The 19,699-nt window shown below is 43.6% G+C and overlaps 1 protein-coding gene and 1 long non-coding RNA gene across 2 annotated transcripts in view; one reads left to right on the top strand and one right to left on the bottom strand.

Moving 5' to 3' along the window:
* Window positions 1-1,880: 1,880 nt before the first annotated feature.
* LOC135898447 (uncharacterized) lies at window positions 1,881-6,006 on the bottom strand. Its single transcript, XR_010563334.2, has 4 exons — window positions 5,727-6,006; window positions 4,554-4,588; window positions 3,618-3,692; window positions 1,881-3,555 (listed from the first exon to the last, which is right to left on the bottom strand). It is a non-coding gene; the product is annotated as an uncharacterized lncRNA (long non-coding RNA).
* A 1,929-nt stretch (window positions 6,007-7,935) lies between these two features.
* The window catches only part of LOC135898464 (carboxypeptidase D-like), a 53,487-nt gene continuing 41,723 nt past the window's right edge, over window positions 7,936-19,699 (top strand). The window contains exons 1-5 of the mRNA XM_065427392.1: window positions 7,936-8,831; window positions 10,949-11,091; window positions 14,198-14,367; window positions 15,215-15,311; window positions 17,188-17,398. Of these exons, the coding sequence (XP_065283464.1) occupies window positions 7,967-8,831; window positions 10,949-11,091; window positions 14,198-14,367; window positions 15,215-15,311; window positions 17,188-17,398 (1,486 nt within the window). The 5' untranslated portion in view covers window positions 7,936-7,966. The remainder of the gene's footprint in view (window positions 8,832-10,948; window positions 11,092-14,197; window positions 14,368-15,214; window positions 15,312-17,187; window positions 17,399-19,699) is intronic.

Below are 19,699 nucleotides of genomic sequence, written 5' to 3'. Positions count from 1 at the left end.
AGTATAGTTTTGCCTATACAGCTTTATCTAATATATATAGTTATAAGCTTCTGGCTGAAAACATGTAACGGCTTACATTAGGCAATATTGTATAGGTTTCTTTTTTCTTGTCCATCAATTGCTGCTGTCAACTTTATACGTTTTCGCGTATAGCGCTTTCATATATCGCTCTTGCGCAAGAGGAAGGGCCTTCTCGACAATGGCACCACTTCCCAAATGGCCATAGAGTTACTATACTGACTCTAGAGGACAAGCTACCCATAGGGCCCATGCATTAAAATCGGGAACCTCAAGAGCGCCGCCATGTTGCTACGCGCCGAGGTTGCCAGCTCCTGAAACGCTTGCTAAACTTGGTGACAGTAGTCAGTTTTAATCCGGCAACAGTAGCAGCGTAGCAGCATGGCAGGGCAGACAGGGCTGTCCATTGTCACCTCTGCTTTTTATGATCTACATGAGCCAAATGGAAAAGAGACTAGAACAGAGCACAATAGGAACCGACATAAGCTATATGCTGGAAGGGCAGAAGGTAGTTCAAGTACTAGCCGGACTGATGTATGCAGATGATATAGTACTGCTTGCTGACACCCGAGAAGGACTACAGGAACTAATGAGCATATGTGGAGAGGAGGGAGAAAAATTGGGACTCCAATTCAGTAGAGAGAAGTCTGGGGTAATAGTATACAATGCAGAAAGGGGGGAGCCATTGGAGATACAAAGCACTAAGATTGATCATGTTCAAAAATACAAGTATTTGGGCATATGGCTAAACGAGGGCAAAAAGTACTTGGAAGAACAGGAAAAAATCATGATTGAAAAAGTGAAAAGGAACTCGGCTGTGATGAAACACAAGGCACTTTGGAACTATAATAGGTACGAGGTGGTTAGGGGCGTATGGAAAGGGGTTATGGTACCTGGCCTCACATTCGGAAATTCAGTACTGTGCATGAAATCGGAAGTTCAGGCATGCATGGAAACGAGACAGAGAAGTGTAGGCAGGTTGGCCTTAGGAGCACACGGGAACACCCCTAATGAGGGAGTGCAGGGGGACATGGGATGGACGTCATTTGAAGGTAGAGAGGCAATAAGTAAAATAAAATTTGAACAGAGACTCTCAGCACTGGAGGAAAAAAGGTGGGCAGGAAAAGTGTACAAATATCTGTACATGAAAAGTTTGAACACAAAGTGGACACTCCGAACGAGGAAGCTGAGGAATAGATACCTACAGCCGAGGGAGGGGAGCCAAAGTGGTTCTAGTGTGGGAAAGGAGGTGAAGGAGACGGAAAGAAAAATGTGGGAAGAAAGAATGCTCGGAAAGCCATCGCTATCAATGTATAGGTCACAAAAACAGGAGATTAAGAGAGAGCTCTTATTTGATAACTCGCGGGGCAGCTCACTATTATTCGAGGCTAGGACGGGGGTTTTGAGGACGAAAACATACAGGGATAAATTTGAAGACGTGGACCTTCGGTGCGCAGCTTGCGGAGCAGAAATGGAGACCACTGAACATATAGTGCTGAGATGCACAGCCCTTCGCCCGACCCAGGCAGAGGGAACAGAGGCAGATATGGAAGGGGCATTAGGTTTTCCCGGGGAACGAGGGCAAATAGATGAGAAAAGAGTGGCAGTAACGAAGGGGAGGCTAGAGGATTGGTGGAGGAAGTCAAGGGATAGATAATAACATAAATCGGGGACAAAATGTTTCCTCTACTGTTTTAGATAGTTATCTTGGGGGGGGGGGAGGGGAGTAAAAACTAGGTTGGGCAAAAAAAAAGATTAATAATAAAATAGGAGGGGGGGACAAAAGGCTAGGTGGCGCCAGCCGCCGCCCGTTACAAAGGGTATAGCCGCCATCCATCCATCCATCCATCCATCCAGCGTCTCGCTTGTGATGTTGTGATGTGTGCGTGCAGCCGTGTGTTTGGGCTTTATAAGTCGGTTCTTTATTCTATGTTGCGGGATGGTGTGGGTGTGGTCCATGTTGGCCGTACAGCTGGCAGTTATGCAACCGAGGGATGATCCTGTTCAAGTTTCTGGCGGTATGCGGTTTTCAGCGGTCACGCCTGTTGCAGGAGTGTCACTCGACGACGTTACGAGCTCGAAGCTGTGGTCAGATTCCTCGTTGGCGTTCCGTAATTATCTTCGCACGGGCGCGGTATGTTGCAAAAGCCGCATTCGCGATCTATCGTCGTGACGATAGATCGGGTTTTTTATTATTATAAGTAATGATCCAACTGTAGGGCACATGTAACCGACAAACGGAAGTCTCAGGAGAGCACCTGAGATGATAGTAGAGCAGGCGGCGCAGGAACTCCAGGGCACCCGAGGGACAGTGGGGGGATCAAAGCTCGAAGCAGAACGGTACGTAGGTTGGGGCCGCCGAGGCAGGTGTGTGCCAGGGAGTGTTCGCACGGACAGCTCCCCAGGCACGTGCAGCCGTGCCTCGCAAGGTCGAGATACCTTAAAGGCACCTGCGCCCATTGTCTTTCTTTTGCCTCGGCGCAGTGAGCACGATTAACGAGAATAATGTGGAGGGCATCCGGTGCAGTCGCGAATGCATCATGACAAATGCAGCTCGCGTCGCCTGGCGTCTGTAGTAATATCAGAGTTGGTTGTATGAACTTTATGCATAATACGTTTTGTTACGGTACCTCAACGGAATGGGTCTAGAGGACGGTGTTGGTACATTTTTTCGTACCGCCCTAATCCTATACCCCCACTACAAACACACACATACCCCCTTTTTTTATGTATACATACAATTCCTTGCCATGACGGATCATAGCCTCCTTTATTTTTGAAAAATAGAGGCGGCTATGGACCGATTGACCAGTTCAAGTTGTCAAATTGTCAGTAACTGTCGTAGGAATCACTGTAGTAAACATAATTCCACGATCGGATTGTTTAGTTTAATTTTTTGTTGTAACACTGAGGACTACATAGAACTTTATTTTGTATATGTGAGAGAAGTATGTGGGTATCACGAGCTTAAGCCAATGTGCGATACACAGACAAAGCAGCTGCTACAACATGAACTGCATTGAGGGCCACACAACACATACATAATTAAAGGTGCAAAATATAGGGGGAAGCTTCAAAATACGCTCTGTAGCACTGCAAAGTATAACATATATTGTATGTGTACAATAAATGTTCAAAAATACAATGCATCAATGTCCCATTTGCCTTCAAGTTTATTATGAAGTTCAAGTTTACTGAAGTATATTATGAGCATATGTACAACAGGAATCAACTAACACACCCGCAGTCAAGGTGGCTGTTCGAGGTGTGCTGGCTGCCTCAGTGTAAGAAAAAGAAATTGGGTAAATGTCGACACCAGTGCCACTGCTTCTTGCCTCAGACCTGCACGTGCCTCTGCGGCATCTTTGTGCACAAGTGCGCTGGCGTGGTGAGGCGTAGGAGTCATCCGAGAGAAAGAGTATTGTTTACATGGAGAAGTGGCTGTTCACATTGCCTGTCACTTTCCCTCAAATGTTTCCTTGGCGACTAGGGTGACACACCTGCAGTCAAGGTGGCTGTTCGAGGTGTGCTGGCTGCCTAAATGAAATAAAAAGAAATTAGATGAATGTCGATACCAGTGCTATTGCTTATTGTCTTACCTGCATTTGCCTCCACGGCCTCTTGGTTTGTGGAGTCTGTATGAGGGAGCTGCTGTGGCTAGGCGTAGGCATTGTCTAAGCAAAAAGAAAAGGCCATTTAAATGGGGAATTATGGAAATAAATGCAGTTATGTCTGCTTCTTGCACTCTTCTTGCCTAGAAGTTTTCAAACATAGTGTCCAGAACACACCAGCACTTTGACTGCTTCTGCTTTTTACCTGCAGGTGTTGCTGCGAGATCCTTAGTATGGCTGCGTGCAGCATTGTAACACTTGGTGGAGGCATTTGAAGTGGTAGCCAAAAATATAAAGAATCATCCTTGTCTGCACGAATGCTTTCAATTTCTAAATGCAGTGGTAACTATCACTATTGGTGCAAGGCCCCCCCACATCTATGCGGCAAGTGCCATAGCTCGAAACTGAATTGTTCCTTTAGTGTTTCACAAGGCATCTGATATGTCCACATTAGATGTGATGTGTTTGTTTTTATTTATCCCAGTGTGGAGAGAGCATCATTAAATGGCTGAAGTACTATAGCGCCAAATATGCACCAACTAGCCCAACAAAAAGTTCTGCTGAAATATCATTAAATGCTTTGTTTATTTTTGCGTGTCTTGTTTTTTGGTTTATTTCTGAATTTATCATGATGCTAAAGTGACTTATGTAATGGCAATCAGCTTTTGTTTTGCAGAAAAACAATGCATTTCCTGACCCATTGTTTGACATCCCCTCACTCGCATAATTTTGCAGAGTATTCTACCCATATTGACTTGCTTGACCTCCACTAAAGGGTCTTGCATTTTTAAATACGACTCTTTCCTTAAAATCATTCGACACTTCTCATAATTTCTGTACCTTGGGCTTCTGATACTCTGCATTCACTATTTTTGCTTGTTTCTGACTAGAAATGTCTTCTTTAATTTAGAGCTTAAATTTTACCTTTGGAACACACGGAAGGGCTTGCCATTGCATATCTGCATAAAATTGAAACATGTTTCATTAAACATTTGCAAAATCCCATTGAAGATTGATGAATGCAGCTTGCAGTGTGATATGACTGAATGAGCCATAAAAGTAACTCGTCTCACTTGGTAAATGAAAGCACATATTAGTGTGATGCACAAGATACGTTACACTAACGTGGTGGGTTCTCTTGCTTATACAGCAAAATAATCGGTGCGCGAGAAAAAATTTATTTTTGCATAACCCTTGTACACACTGACTTAAGGAAAATGAGCTGGAGCTGTCCACATGATGTACTTATTTTACCTGCGAGTATGGTCAACAAAAATGTGTCCCAGCTGCTTAGTGGTATTCCAGATTATGTCAGTATTGCATATGTGCCTGTTGTCGAAAATAATGGAATTTTGAAAGTGCTCGCAGGGATCTGATGTGAATATCTGCAGTTTATGGATACATGTAAAAGACTCAGCATCAAGTGCAAGTGAACGGTCCCACAGGCCCGGAGTCGATCATGCAAATAGATTCGCTGCACAAATTTGTGACATGAAATGGCATGCAAGGAAGTGTTGAAAATATTCCACAGTTAATAAAACGCCTAAGCTATTAATATGTGGGTTGATGCACTCGTTATGCAAAACGGAGGTGAGGCGTGCAGACAGGAAACAAGAGTAGAGTATTTACAAGCAAACAACACGCGCGCCGCCCACTTCTCTACTCTTGTGTCCTGTCTGCACGCCTCACCTCTGTTTTGCATAATGAATCCTTACGAACTAGCTCAGCTTTCTGTCGTTCTAAGTCTCCATGCACTCTATTTCGTCCGCATTAGGCACTCGCCTCTTGATTACTTCGTGGCACAGAAATACTCGGTCATCAGGCTGTTTTTCTGCTGTGGCCTTTGTAGAAGCATGATTGTTTATAGTGCAACAATTGAACAGATTCTTTGAGTTGCTTGTGGCTTCGCCAATACAATTGCGGTGCGCTGGTCCGCCTGTCCAGCAATTTCCTACTGAAGGGAAACTTGCAAATAAAAACACCGCTCCGCATGCAGAAAAATGCTCTACTGTGACGCTTCTCGAACGATTGTGATGTACCACAAGAGCTGCCTACTCGCGTGATATTCTCAACAAGGAGATACATTCGTTTACTTACATGTGAAGGTATATGCCAGACCACTTCGGGGCTTCGGTGGCACATAAGGCACGAGTGTGTCATAGCGTCCGATGTCGACGCGCGATCGCATGTCAAACGAAACTACTACGCATCCAAAAAACAGATTCGAAACCGAAATTCGCGTCATCCTTTATTGCATGAATGCGTACATCGTGATTTACATAAGTCACGGACTTAGCGATCGCTTTCTATAAACTTAATATTAACGCACCACCTTCATAAAGTCATCAGACATGCGTTTTTAGGTGACAAAGCATAAGGTGACCTGTACTTGTTCTCAGCTCTTTCAATAGTAATTGCGCTGGCCACATTGACCAGTAGCAACAGGGCGGCGCCCTAGAGGTTCCCACTTTTCCGGCCCAGCTTTTCCTCTAGAGTTGTTCTACTAACTCTATGCAAATGGCAGACTGCGCGCTGCATGCAGGCGGCCACGTAACCTATAGCTCTCATCTAAGCTTCGTCATTACAATATATGACTCATGCATGTACTGCCTCAGTATACGAAATCGCATCCGTCGGAAGTCTCATTGTGGATATTTTACATATGAACATCCGGTAGATATCCCGCACTTCTTCTAGCTGGCACATATATGAAAAAAAAAAAAACAGTCATTTGACGTGATCGATTTGACGTTTCCGCGTTCGAATATACATGTTTTCTTGTTTTTATATGGGGCTATGATGCACTTACGTGACAAATCGAGACCACCGAACGTACGAAATGACGTCTAATTGATAAAGACATATACCATGTATATTCGAAGTATCGCAATTAAACGATCCGCGAAGTTTTAGGGTAAAGTCTGAGGGCGTACTAATCACTCTCTCTGTGGTTTGCATGTGTACACACACGCTAGAGTATGTGCACATTAGAGGAGTATTATTTTGACACTTCCTTCGTTTCGAGAGTACTTACAGGAATGTCCTCGAAGGCTCCCGCGTGGTATTTTTGTTGCGCGCCGGTTATGCCTATATATACACGCTTTTTTTGTGGGGGAGGGTTCAATCTATTTATGCTTTGATTCTTATCTGTTTTTATATTTTCTTTTACTATTTTATCATTCAGGAAATGTATTTTCAGTTGTATGACAGCTCGCGCGTTGTCTGTTTTTCCCTGCGAAATTGATCGCTGTTTTCAAGAGAGAATATATATACCACTCCAATTAGCGCAACTTCATTGTTCGTCAAATGTTTCTCTTTAAATGTGTCGGTGCACGCAGATTGGATATGACTGAGCATATTCCAGTGGGCTTTCACGATCACATTTTCAAGTGCGCATCGTGAAGTGCGCTTAATTCGTGCTTTCATTGCACTCGAAAATTCGGTTACTATCAATTCTTCAATGAAGTTAAGCCTACTGTGTGATAGCTGTATTATATTCTAAGAAAGGCGAATTTGATGTAGCTATCAGTAAATATATTGACCACCTAGCTGAGCTAAGAACTATATACCTATAGTTAGTAGCTGGCACAGGCGTTGCCGTATCTCACGGAGGAAGGAAACTAAGGAGAGGCCCTGACGTCACTCTTTGTGAAGCAAAAGTGAAGCCGGAAGTTGGCGTTGCTCATGGCGATGCTCCGCCTTTTGTGCCAGCCTCCTCTCTTGTTTACATCTTTCGCGAAACCACGCCGCGCTGCGCGTGGTGTCGCGCGCGGAGCGCGCGCGCTCGCGCAACATCCGGCAAAGCACGGTGCAGGTAACACAGCGCAACAAGACGCGGTCACTAACGCAAACCCGCCCACACAGCGCCTTTGCCACGGCACGAAATCTACCAGAGCAACACGTGTGAGCGCTCAAAAAATCAGAACAACGCCGCCATTGGCCCAAAAGGCATGACCATGCAGCAAAAAAAATGAGAACCTATACGTCATTTCCGCAACACTTTTCTCCTAGCGCGCGGAGGGGGTAGGGCAAACTCTATGGGTAGGGCCTCTCTAGTTTCCTTCCTCCGTGCCGTATCTAGAATGCAAAAGCAACAACTGACAAAAGCGCCCCAAGAGGTGCGCTTTCAAGTTTCGATTTCGGTTTCTAATGTACGCAAATATAGAAAACTTAAAAAAAAGGTGTAAAGGTAGCTACAAAATATTATTAGGTGTATTACTATTATAGTTCAATCTGCAGTAACGTTTGTTTTTATTTTGCTGTGAACTTAGCGGAGGTATTGGCGGGATTGCGTTCCAACAGTTAGGGACACTGGGCATCTTCAACTGACGACAAACATGGCGCCGAGCCGTGCTCCCGACGTGTATAGTCGCGCTCGGTGTTTAATGTGTCCCATTGTGATCGCGCTAGTTTCGCTCCTTCATTCGAGTGCTGGGAGTGGGAGTGATAAATCTTTCCCCGTGGCCAAGTATTTGGACTACAATGCGACCACAACTTTGTTGCACGAACTTGCTAACAAGCATCGTTCGCTAGCGTCTGTTTACAGCATCGGCAAGAGTGTGAAGGGGCGCGAGCTATGGGTGCTGAAGATCACCACCGATGCTCACGTACGGAGCATTGGCAAGCCTCTGTTCAGGTACACGGCCAACATACACGGCAACGAGGCACTGGGGCGCCAACTTCTCTTGTATCTTGCGGAATACATGTTGGAAAACTACGGCACCGACAGCCGCATCACGCGGCTCGTCAACAACACAGAACTGCATTTCTGTCCATCGCTTAACCCGGACGGATACGCGAATGCTAGCGAAGGTGACTGCGAGGGAGCCAGTCGAGACTCGGGTCGCTTTAACAGCCATATTGTGGACTTGAACGGTAACTTCCCAGGTAGCGAAACCGACCTGACAAAGATGACAGTGGGCAGAGAGCCGGAGACTTTAGCTATCATGAAATGGTCAGTTCTCAATCCTTTCGTTCTTTCGGGAAGTCTGCACAGCGGACTGGTCGTTGCCGTGTACCCATATGACTTCCGCTCGCCCGAAGCGCCGATGGACAGCCCCAATCTGACCCCCGATGACGACGTGTTTCGACATCTGGCGGGTACATACGCGAGAACACACAGTGACATGTTTCGAAGCCCTCAGTGCCAGGAGTATTTTGACGGCGGTATCACCAACGGTGCCGAATGGATTCCTGTGTCAGGTAAGCAATCGCCGCGTAGTGCGGTCGTTTTTACTTTCTTTGGATCGTCCGAGCGAGAGCAGCTTTAAAAGGTCGCTTCCACGTCCGTCACACCCGTCAGCGGCGACGGCGTGTCGCATCGTGCTGTGAAGTGCAGCGCGCAACATCCGTTGCCGCTCCGAAATGCAATCTTGTCCGCGGAGAGGTTTTGCTTTTGCGCTTCCCCGCGCTCCCTGAACCACGTGAACCTCGCGCCCCTGGGCTTTATCGACCCCGGGCGACGACGCTTTTGCTTTTACAGCCGCTGGCGGAGACGTCAGGAGCGGTCGCCTAAAAAAAAGATGCAAAACGGGGAGCGAAAAGACTCGCTTGGAACGCGGTGGGGCAACGCGGAGGAAAACCAGTTACGGCCTGCGTAGCCGAGCAGAACCGAAATCAGGGGGCGGCTTCCGCTCTGACGGCAAAAACCGAGCGAAGCTGCCTCTCGTCGGGGGTTTGCCCGGCAGCGTAGTCATCGCTCGATGTTCTTTTCCTTGATGATTGTCGCACGCGTTACTAGCAGGCAAAGTAGTGTGCTCGAAGTGCTTTTTGCTCTTGTTCTTTGGCGCAGATAAGAATTCATTTCCTCTCTCTACATAGGCACTCGCGACCGTAGCCTCTAAACTGCGTGCGACCAAAATTTGAACCTGAAATTTGCAGACCGTGTGTTTGCGTTCTGAAATATGTGCCGCCTTGCAGTTTTTTTCCCCCTTGACGTTGCTAGTGAAACAAGCAGACATGAATTTTCACGGGGAACGCATGGGATCGTTTTGCAGGAATTATTTGTGCGCGCAGGTTGAATGGTTCATCTGCGCGTCGTCACAGCTGCGCTAGCGTCGTGTTCGGCGGTGCAGAGGATGTGAACGTCCTCCCTGCCTATAAAACCGTCGTGATTGCTCTTAATGTGAAATGCACGTCGCGTACCCTCGTAAGCGCTGATTAATCGTTCACAGATTAATTGATCCTGAATCGGGGATGGATATTAACAGGAGGATAATTAAGAGAGGCAGCGCATGGGCCGTCCGCTCGTCCTGTTTTCCGCGCCGTATTTATCCACGGCCACGAAGAGCACACCTCTGATTACTTGCGCATGGTTTACATCTGGTTGTTTCTCGAGAAGCCTGTTTTGCTATCGAGTAGCCCGAACGAAAACTTGCGGAATATAACTACGTCGTCATTTTTACCGCCTCCTTCCCCCTCTTTTTTTTTTTTCTTGTGGGAAATAAGAAGGTTACTGCTGAGGATTCGGAGAATCGAATAACCGAAGTGTGATTTTACAAGTTATGATTATAGTGCCTCGGTGCGCGTTTGTTGGTCGCGCAACAAATGGCTGCACTAATGCCTCAAAAACGCGATATAATAAAGAAAAATAAAAACATCAGAGAAACAAACTGCAACAGGTGGCCGGCTGCTGCATCCACGGCGAAAGAAAACTTTAGTAAGTCTAAATAAATAAATAAATAAATAAATAAATAAATAAATAAATATACTGGTGCTGAAATGCCGTGATTATCTGCTGTGAACCATGTTCAAACAAATCTGATAGCATTGAACCATGGCTCCATGTAATGCTGACTTTGTTGACATTTCACATTCCAAAGCAATGCTATAGACTTTCAGGAATATTCACTGATTAGCATCAATAACATGCTGCTTGCTTGCTAGTTACACTGGAAACAGCCAGCACAATTTGAACCAGCAGTCCTGCGCTGTGAAGTGGGGCAAGCCAACATGAACACATGTAGCAATGAGTCAATTATTCAGTGAAATTTAATAACTTTTGTTGTTATAGGCCAAATCGGATAGTTCAGCTATTTTGCCTCACTGTTACAGTGATTGAGGTTGCCATGTTTGGGCTCTATTTAGTTAACTGGCATAGAAGCATTTGTTCATGCTTCTGTGTACACTTTTTTGCAATGATGTCGATTAAGAAGCATTGTTCTTTACAAAACGTTTTAAAGTCTACATATATGTTGTCAGTGGACTGCTTTGCACTGCACCTGGTTTAGCTGATATGGTGATTAATGTTCCACCTGTTTTCCTTGTGTTCTTGCATCAGTAATACTGCCTACATTCTCTGCATTGTTCTCTTGCCAAAGGGAGCATGCAGGATTTCAGCTACATCTACACAAATTGCTATGAAGTCACCCTAGAGATATCCTGTTGCAAGTATCCAATGGCAAACACGCTTGTCAGCGAATGGGAAAAAAACAAAAATGCCCTCTTGAGCTACATGGAACAGGTAAGAAGGCCTTCTTGTATTTGCAGTGCTGTGAGGGTGTTCTTGCCTCAAAGTGCTATATGCTCCTATCAAATGGTGCTGTGTGAGTGTTGACTTGTGGGTATTATTTTAGTCAACTCAACTTAAGTGCATTCTTTACACTATCATATAAAGACTGTGAAGCTAGAATTCTGACCACAGCACTCTACCAGTTAGATGAAGTTTGACTGCTTTCCAGCTTTAATAGCACTGTGTCCAGTCTGAAGTCATTTATTAACAGATTCTAGGTGACACCATGCAATCTATAGGACATTAAAAATACTATGTACTTCGTTTGCATTGACCATATCCTCTGCTTTGACTAACTTAGAAGTAAGGAGAATCGCCCTATTATTGACATTTTTGCTCTAGGATTTATGCCAGAAAGCTTCAGTACTTCATAAAAACTGCTGTGTACAGAATGTTTGGCATTTCTGTGTTCTTGCAAGAGTGTATTCTTTGTTGCCACTTGCTTGTTGTGCATTTCTACAGTGCCACTCTCATTTTCTCCAGTTCAGTTGCTAGGTTTTGCCCAACATTTATTTTCATGGACAATGTAATTAAGCATGGCAACACAGCACCTGTGAGAAAAACTCTCAGAATTCAGTTCTTGCATAACGATAGCAGCACTGATAAGGGGAATCATTACAGCATGCATAGTTCTTGCTTCCATGTACTTTCTCTCCTTTGAGTAGTATTTGCTTATCAGTAATTGTTAACTTACTTTGCTCTCTTTGTCACTCTTCAGAACAACAGTTCTTTAATGTAAGTGGATGTGTGATACCACAAACCAGTCATCTTTTTCAACAGCTGCAGGATAAATGAAACATTGGTATTACATCTGTTGGATGCCAGGACACAATTTGTTGCACAGCTGTGCTTTTTTTTTTGTGTGTGTGTCCATTCCTGACATTGCTGCTACTCTGCTGTTACTGCTGCAGCCGGTATAAACCTTTTGACAATGACATCATGAAGGCTTAAAGCATAATTTGTTGCAGCCTGTCCAGTACAGCCCTCAGAAGTACTATTCTATGTCTGTTATGTCTTGGTTTCATTAAATTCTTTGTCTGGAATATCATAAATTAATTTTCAAATTATTATGAATTCCGAGTTCAGAGTTTTGGCTGATGATAGAAGGATATTTTGAACAACTTGGACTAGGATCAAACAGTTTTCACATGTCATTTGGTTGCACCATATTGGGTCCTGCTTAAGTTTAACAGAATTCCTTTTTGTTGCTAAATATATCCTAAGTGTAATTGCTTTACGTTTCAGTAGATGCTAAACTGATACCCACTGTAACATTTGATAAAGAATTTAGTCAATTGCTCACCTATGCTATACCAGCACCTTTAATTTCACTCTTTAGTGCTAATGTGACTGAGCATGTGAGATGCTAGTCAGGAGGAGTGGCTTCCTTAGAAGATGTGGCTGCACCTGTGAGGCACCAAAAGTTGTTGCTGCAGCAGTTTCCTGCCCATCCCCTTAGCAGAACTGCATTGAAAGAGGTGCAAGGGTAACTTGCCCATGGCACCATTTCCTTTCTTTCTTTCTTTCTTTCTTTCTTTCTTTCTTTCTTTCTTTCTTTCTTTCTTTCTTTCTTTCTTTCTTTCTTTCTTTCTTTCTTTCTTTGTCTTTCAACACTCACTCGAGACCTTGCTCAACTGGTCTTGCTCTCCGCTAGTTGCAGGGCAGCCAGAGTGGGTCGTGAGCACTGGAAAGAAAATATGAAGTGCATACTTGTCAGAGAAGTTGTCTGGCTGCTCACTCGGGCATGAATGTAGTGTGTGAAATGAAAGGCAAGAGGCGAGGAAGGGCTTGTTCCTGTCTTGCACAAGGCACTTGAACAGGTTCTGTCATTCTTCCAAGCAGTGGTGCATGAGTATCCTTCATTTGTTCTTGCGTGAGATCTCTCTCTCTCTTTCTTTCTTCTTTTGTTGAAAGAACAAAAAGCCGTAAAACTAGGCTATATGATTTTTTTCCAAAAATGGTAATTCTTGGCTAATTCTTTCTGCATTTGCCTTGTATTGTAGGAGCCTACTGAGAAAATTGGAATAGAGTTATTAGCTGCAAGTCATGAATATTTTCATTCGGAAAAGCACAGGGGAAAACCTTGGTTCAACCATTTGCTGACATGTTTGATGGGGTTCAAAACTTTTCAAATTTGCTAACCAGAGGTTGTGATGGCATGGCCAGTTTCTAGTTTGGTGACCATTTTAATTGGTTCTCACATTGACAGTGAGATACCAGCACATGAGATGGTTAGGTGAGATACTTCATACCACAGGGAAGTGTCTCAGTGAGCTTAAAGAACTTGTCTTAAGCAGATAGTGTCACCAGAATTCGAAAGCCACTTGATGGCATATAATGTAACATAACAAAAACAAGCTTTTTTCACATTTTAGATATCACAGACTTGCATGAACATTCTTACCTCTGGTATTCAATGAAGTTTGCTGGACCACTTTTCTTTTGTATTCCTTTGTTACTGGAAGTTCACTAAGCAATGGATGTATGAGAAACAAGAACCCATAAAGTACACACTGATTTATGCGCATAGTTATGTTTGGTGACTGAGAACTTGGTACACACGCTTCTTCCGGTTCTTTCATATTTGAGCTATTTAGAAATTGCATGTACTGTGTCACATTTTAAGCTAGTTGGGGTTGTCTACTATGTTGCGTGACTTAATTGTTTTAAATGTAGTAAGTAGTGCTCTATAAAAAAAAAAAATAGACACGCCTGGTTGTGTTGTGAGCTTGTGGAAGTTATTGTAGTGCTTCAATCTAATCTTACAGAAAAGAAGGCAATGGGCCCATCTGTTTTGCAAAGAGCACTGTGTGTTTTACCCGTGTTTTAGGGCAACTTAAAGCCATTTGGCTTTTTCTAGAACCTTGCAATGCACCTGCAATATGGTGTACATCGTTTTTCAATGAGTAAAAAGCTTTTTTTTTGCTATTTCTAGAATAGTGTCCAAGTAATGCAACTAATGCCTAGGTATTGTACACAGCGACATCTTTGGTGTTTACTACAATGTGATTGTGTCCTATAAGCTTTCGTTTCCTTTTGTGCTTTCTGAAAATTTAAGGTCCACATGGGTGTGAAAGGAGTGGTAAAAGAATTTGGCACAGGCAAGGCTGTTCCTAAAGCTACGGTCATCGTGCAAGGCATCAACTACAACATAACCACCACAGAAAGAGGAGAGTTCTGGAGGCTTCTGCTTCCTGGCCAGTATGCTCTCCATGTGTCCAGCCCAGGGTGAGTTCCTGTCTGATGCTTCTGCTACATTAGTCACAGGAAAGGTTGATGGTAATAATAATAATATTTGGGGTTTTACGTGCCAAAACCACTTTCTGATTATGAGGCACGCCGTAGTGGAGGACTCCGGAAATTTTGACCACCTGGGGTTCTTTAACGTGCACCTAAATCTAAGCACACGGGTGTTTTCGCATTTCGCCCCCATCGAAATGCGGCCGCCGTGGCCAGGATTCGATCCCGCGACCTCGTGCTCAGCAGCCCAACACCATAGCCACTGAGCAACCACGGCGGGTAAAGGTTGATGGTGCAGAAGTATCTATGTATCTAAAGTCCTATGTTTCTGGTTGCTGTTATTTTCACAGCTGCTGCCACATACGCCCCTTTGTTTTCATAAAACGGCATGGCGACTAGGCATACATGAATGCAGCAAGTAAATTTTAAGTTGTAATTTTAAGTAAAAGCAATATTTGTTAGATAAAAGTACAAACACTGTTGTTAGTAATTACATGTATCAGTAGCTGTATTATAGAGCCTGATGACTATGTATCTATGAATGCAGCAAACAAGCTTTGAATTGCACTTTTAAGTAAAAGCAATGTTCGTTAGCTAAAATGCAAGCACTGTTGTTAGTAGGTACTAGTAAGTGTATTCCATGCACTGTATGTTTATTCATGCTCATAGATGCATGCATGCAAGTTAATTATGCTTGCAAAGCTGCAAGCTAATATTTGTTAAGTGTTTTTTCTACTAAAAGCTTTTGTGCCTTGTCGGTAGCCTTTTTTGTTGTAACCTTGAGTAGTAAACCTGAAAATTATGCATTAAATTTTATGCTACTGTTTATATTCAGGTATGAGAGCACTGTGAGGCATAATGTCACTGTGATGACTGGAGCTGCGACATGGGTAGATGTTATTCTCACACCGGTGCCATCCACCACCAAACCGGTGAGCGCCCTTCGTAGCACACACAGTGCTGTTGTAACACTTGTAGTCAGAGCAGCGTCCGTTTCCATTTATAGCTCTGAGATAGGCTACACCGTACAGTAGATTGTCGTAGCCTTTATTGTTGCTGACATATTTTCATGTGATAAACCACATCATTATGAAGCATCATTTTCATTTACTTGTTTTCTTTTTGTTATTCTTATTCGGGGTTGCATAAAAAAAAAATGCTTTCATTTTGAAGCTTTTCTTTTACATTTTAACACATTGTAACATTACTTGAGCACTCCTTTCCTTCTACAGCCTAAATCCTGAAATATTAGGAATGCTTAGGCTTCATTAACTGTGGTCTTACAAACAGACACTTTTTACAAAACGTAAACTTTGACTGCTTATTTGGAGCTAAATGTACAGATGTGTGTATCATGACAGAACTGTTTCTATGTGGAATACATAAGAAGGTGACTTGTATTTGCACACACACTGCTTACTTGGAAATGGGACACTGGGAGTGAATGAATTATCTGAGGCCGAAATATTTGCTACTTGATAAGCCATGTCTGCTTCCCAGCACAGAACAGATTTGCTGATGGGATATTTTTAACACATTAGTGGGAAGCCCTTACTTATCACCAGCTGTGTAGGTGTGTGAACATCTGTCTGGTGACACAAGATAGTGCTGTGTGGAGAAAGGATGTCACTTCTCAGACAGATAACAGGACATTCTGCTAAGCGGGTACATCACACGAATGGGGCCCTTTGCTTCTGGGTTTCATGTTCTTGACAAGTAGTGGTGGTGGAGGACTTGGATGCCACCATCATAGTGAATAGTTGCAGAGCTATTTTATTCTACAAACCATTCCACAGTTCATGCTTTCTAAGGTTATGTCATTAAAGTGAAGTCAATAACAATAGTGAGCATTTGGGATCTTAAACCCCACAATTTAATTTAGAAATGAGCATTCATCTTCAGCAATGCGTAACTTATTTCATAATCACAAAAAAGTTACAAAATGGTGCCATAAAAAGTGTTTTGCAGCTCTTGTGTGTCTTTCTTTTTTTGTTCATTGCTGTCAAATTTTTGCTCACATACATGGTCACTGGTAGCAAAAGGCTTTTAATCATCGAACAACTCGCTCAGGTGGTCTTTCTGTGGCTGCTAAATCTCATCTTTTAGGTTTGAGTTTCCTCTAATTATTAGACATTTATGCCATTGTACTGCCTCATTCAGGACACATATTTGATCAAAATGTTTTAAAGGGAGCATTATCAAATATGGCACTATAAATAAATAAATAAATAAATAAATAAATAAATAAATAAATAAATAAATAAATAAATAAATAAAAATAGACACAATTATGGCTTGCTCATTGTATTTAATTCATGGCAGCTCTTTGAAAGCCTTTTGCAGCTTAATGCTAGTAAGGCAGTCAAAGCAGGGCATCAAAGGTGTGTCATTCTCGAGTTTTGGTGCTGTTAAAAAAATGGGGGAGTCCGTCCCTGACAAAAGCCCTGATTTGGGATTCGCTTACTCTTCCACTTGCTTGTAATATTTTCTGGAACCAGCTTTGTGGGTAGAAATCTGGCTTAGCTTAGCTTGGGGAGCGAAAGTCAGGAGTTGTTGTGCATTACCTGATAATGAAGGCTACTATTTCTTCATGGATTGGTTTGTTCTCATATTTATTTATCCTTTTTTAATGTATGTGCTCATTTTTGCAGCTTTTTAGCGAACAAAAGAAAAACATTGTTTTGATTGTATTCAAGCTTGCATTGTAGTTAAGAAAGCTGAACATAGTTCATTAGATTTGTGCTTGAACTCAAGCTGTAATCAGGTCAATACGCATTGGTGTTAAGCATAAATGTCTTTAAATTTCAGCCCAAACAGTATGCTCCTCTCGATACGGACTTTGTGTTTTCCACCAAACCCGAGTTCAAGTACCACAGTCAAGAGGAACTGGTTGCCATCTTCAGAAATGTTACTAAGAAATGTCCCACCATCACTCGACTCTTCAGCATTGGCAAATCTGTGGAGGACAGAGATCTCTACTTCCTTGAGATTAGTGACAATCCTGGTCATCACGAACCAGGTATAAATTACTTCATTTTATTACTTCTGGCACATAATAGAAAGCTTTTTAAAAACTAAAGTAAGTTTCCAGTGTGGTTTGGCCTTTTTGACTACTTGCTGTAGCATGTACCTAGCCTGTGACTGAACTTGAAAATTGCGTCTTCTGCAAATGTTGTCATGATTTGATGTGAAGTTGAACTATGTAATTTTGTGCTGCTAAAGCTGGATTCACACAACCGACTAAATTCTGCAAGTGACCATTACGTGGCTCCTGCAGCCCAGTCACTGTGCACACAAGGATGAAGCAGATAAGCTGCTGACGGTGCAATGCATTAAAGGGTGCCTGAGCCACCCCTCGGGCTTAGCGAAAAAACACAGTCCGCGGATAGCATATGCTGCTGTGAACATCTCAGCCAAATTTCGCAGTTGTGCGCTGCGCGTGGAGCTCGTAAGTGGAAAGCGGAGTCACCTTTTTCTCAAACCCTTTCTTTTCAACAGAAGCCTGCTTCTCACACTTTTCTGGACACTTTATTTCGTAATATGGCAGATTCCCACACACTGCTGCTATTGGCCAATAGCTGACATCAACAAGAAGGGTGTTTGGATCAGTGTGATTTTACCTAGTGTTACTGCGTATATTCATTGACACAGTTTAAAGGGGCCCTGAACCACTTTTTATCAAAGTGGAGAAAGGAATTTGAAGTGAAAATAGGCTATTTCAAAAATACTTTGCCGCAAAATGTACCTCAATGCGTTCAGCAAAAGCGGATTTATTGGCAATCAAACATGACCTCCGCTGTCCTCCCGTTCTTTCTTCAATGCCTTGCATTGCGAAGGCTATGGCACAGTTAGGCGTGGCCATAACGCTCTGCCTTATAAATGTCACCGTGGCACGCAGCTCAAATTTCATTTTGGATGTTAACGTAGACACCACGACTTCTGTCTTTGGTGCCTACGACGCGCTAAACATAAGCCAAATGCAGTTGTCCTTAGCGAGCCACAGTGCGCTTAGCCAGTGGACTCGTGGTGGCATCCCGCGGCAGCTGTGGTATCAATGTCATGTAGCCAACCGCAGCTTGATGTCAGCTATCGGCCAATAGCAGCCGTCTAAGGGAATGACGAAACAGTGCGTCCGATGACAAAATAGTTCGTCTAGAACAGACTGAGGACAGGGCCTTTTGTTGAAAAGATAGCGTTTGAGAGAAAGGTAACTTCACGGTCCGTTTGCGAGCTCCATGCACCACGTACAACAGCAAAGCTTGGCTGTGATGTTCACAGCAGCGTATGCTACCTGTCGACTAAGTTATTTCACTAAGCTCAAGGGTAGTTCTCGGCCCCTTTAATATGCAGGCTGGAGTAAGTGAAAATCTTCCTTCGAATTTCTATGATAATCACATACTTCCGGAAGAAACTGACTACCGTTTGCTCACGTTTGGCCACAGCTGCCTGTATAAGAATTGAACTTTGGCCACTATACTTATCGGTGTCATAGCTGTCTGGTCCAGCTAATTTTGACTAGTTTTGGACACTCAACTAGCCTGGAACCACACGAAACTTAAGGTCAGACGACATGCACGAACGCCAGCACTCTTTCACTCCTGGCCGCTTCTGGTTAGATGCCTTGGCACTCTTTGCTTCATATTGAGCTTTTGATAGCTGATAATGCACAAGTTGGATGTGGCTACTATCCATCGGGCGAGCTGGTGCAGGACAGCACCCACCTGCACCACGTAACATGGCCATACTGGAGCATATGGGTGCGAGCGCTCACTCAAGCCCTGTCATGCGCAAAGCAAATGTTGCAGTTACATGTAGCTGCGGTCTGCTATGTAGTGTAGATACCACGGGGTGCCACGATGAATCAACTGGCTTAGTGCACTATGGCTTACTGAGGACAACCATGTTTGGCACGTCGTAGGTGCCAAGATTGGAAGCAGTGGCATTTACTTGAACATCAAAAATCAAAATTGAACTGCGCACCACAGTGACGTTCAGTAGGTGGAGCGCTGTGAGCATGCCCTGTTCCACCTTAGCCTTCGCAGTGCAAGTCTGCGGACAAGGAATGGAAGCACCGCTCAGGGGATGTTTAATTGCCAATTACTCCGTTTCTGCTGAACACATTGAAGTACCTTCTGTGGCAAAGTATTTCTCATGTAGTCTCTTTTAGCTTCAAATTCATTTCTTGACTTAGATAAAAAGTGGTTCAGGACCCCTTTAAGAGTCATCCACGTCATGCTTGTCTGCAGAATTTGGTCTGTCCTAGAAGTACACCTTAAATCGCCATGTCTTACCAACTTGCTCAAACTTACACCTTGTTATC

The sequence above is a fragment of the Dermacentor albipictus genome, chromosome 2 (genome assembly GCF_038994185.2).
Source record: "Dermacentor albipictus isolate Rhodes 1998 colony chromosome 2, USDA_Dalb.pri_finalv2, whole genome shotgun sequence".
Taxonomy (NCBI): domain Eukaryota; kingdom Metazoa; phylum Arthropoda; class Arachnida; order Ixodida; family Ixodidae; genus Dermacentor; species Dermacentor albipictus.
The sequence above is the reverse complement of the archived record's forward strand: the minus strand, read 5'-3'. Positions and strand labels throughout refer to the sequence as shown.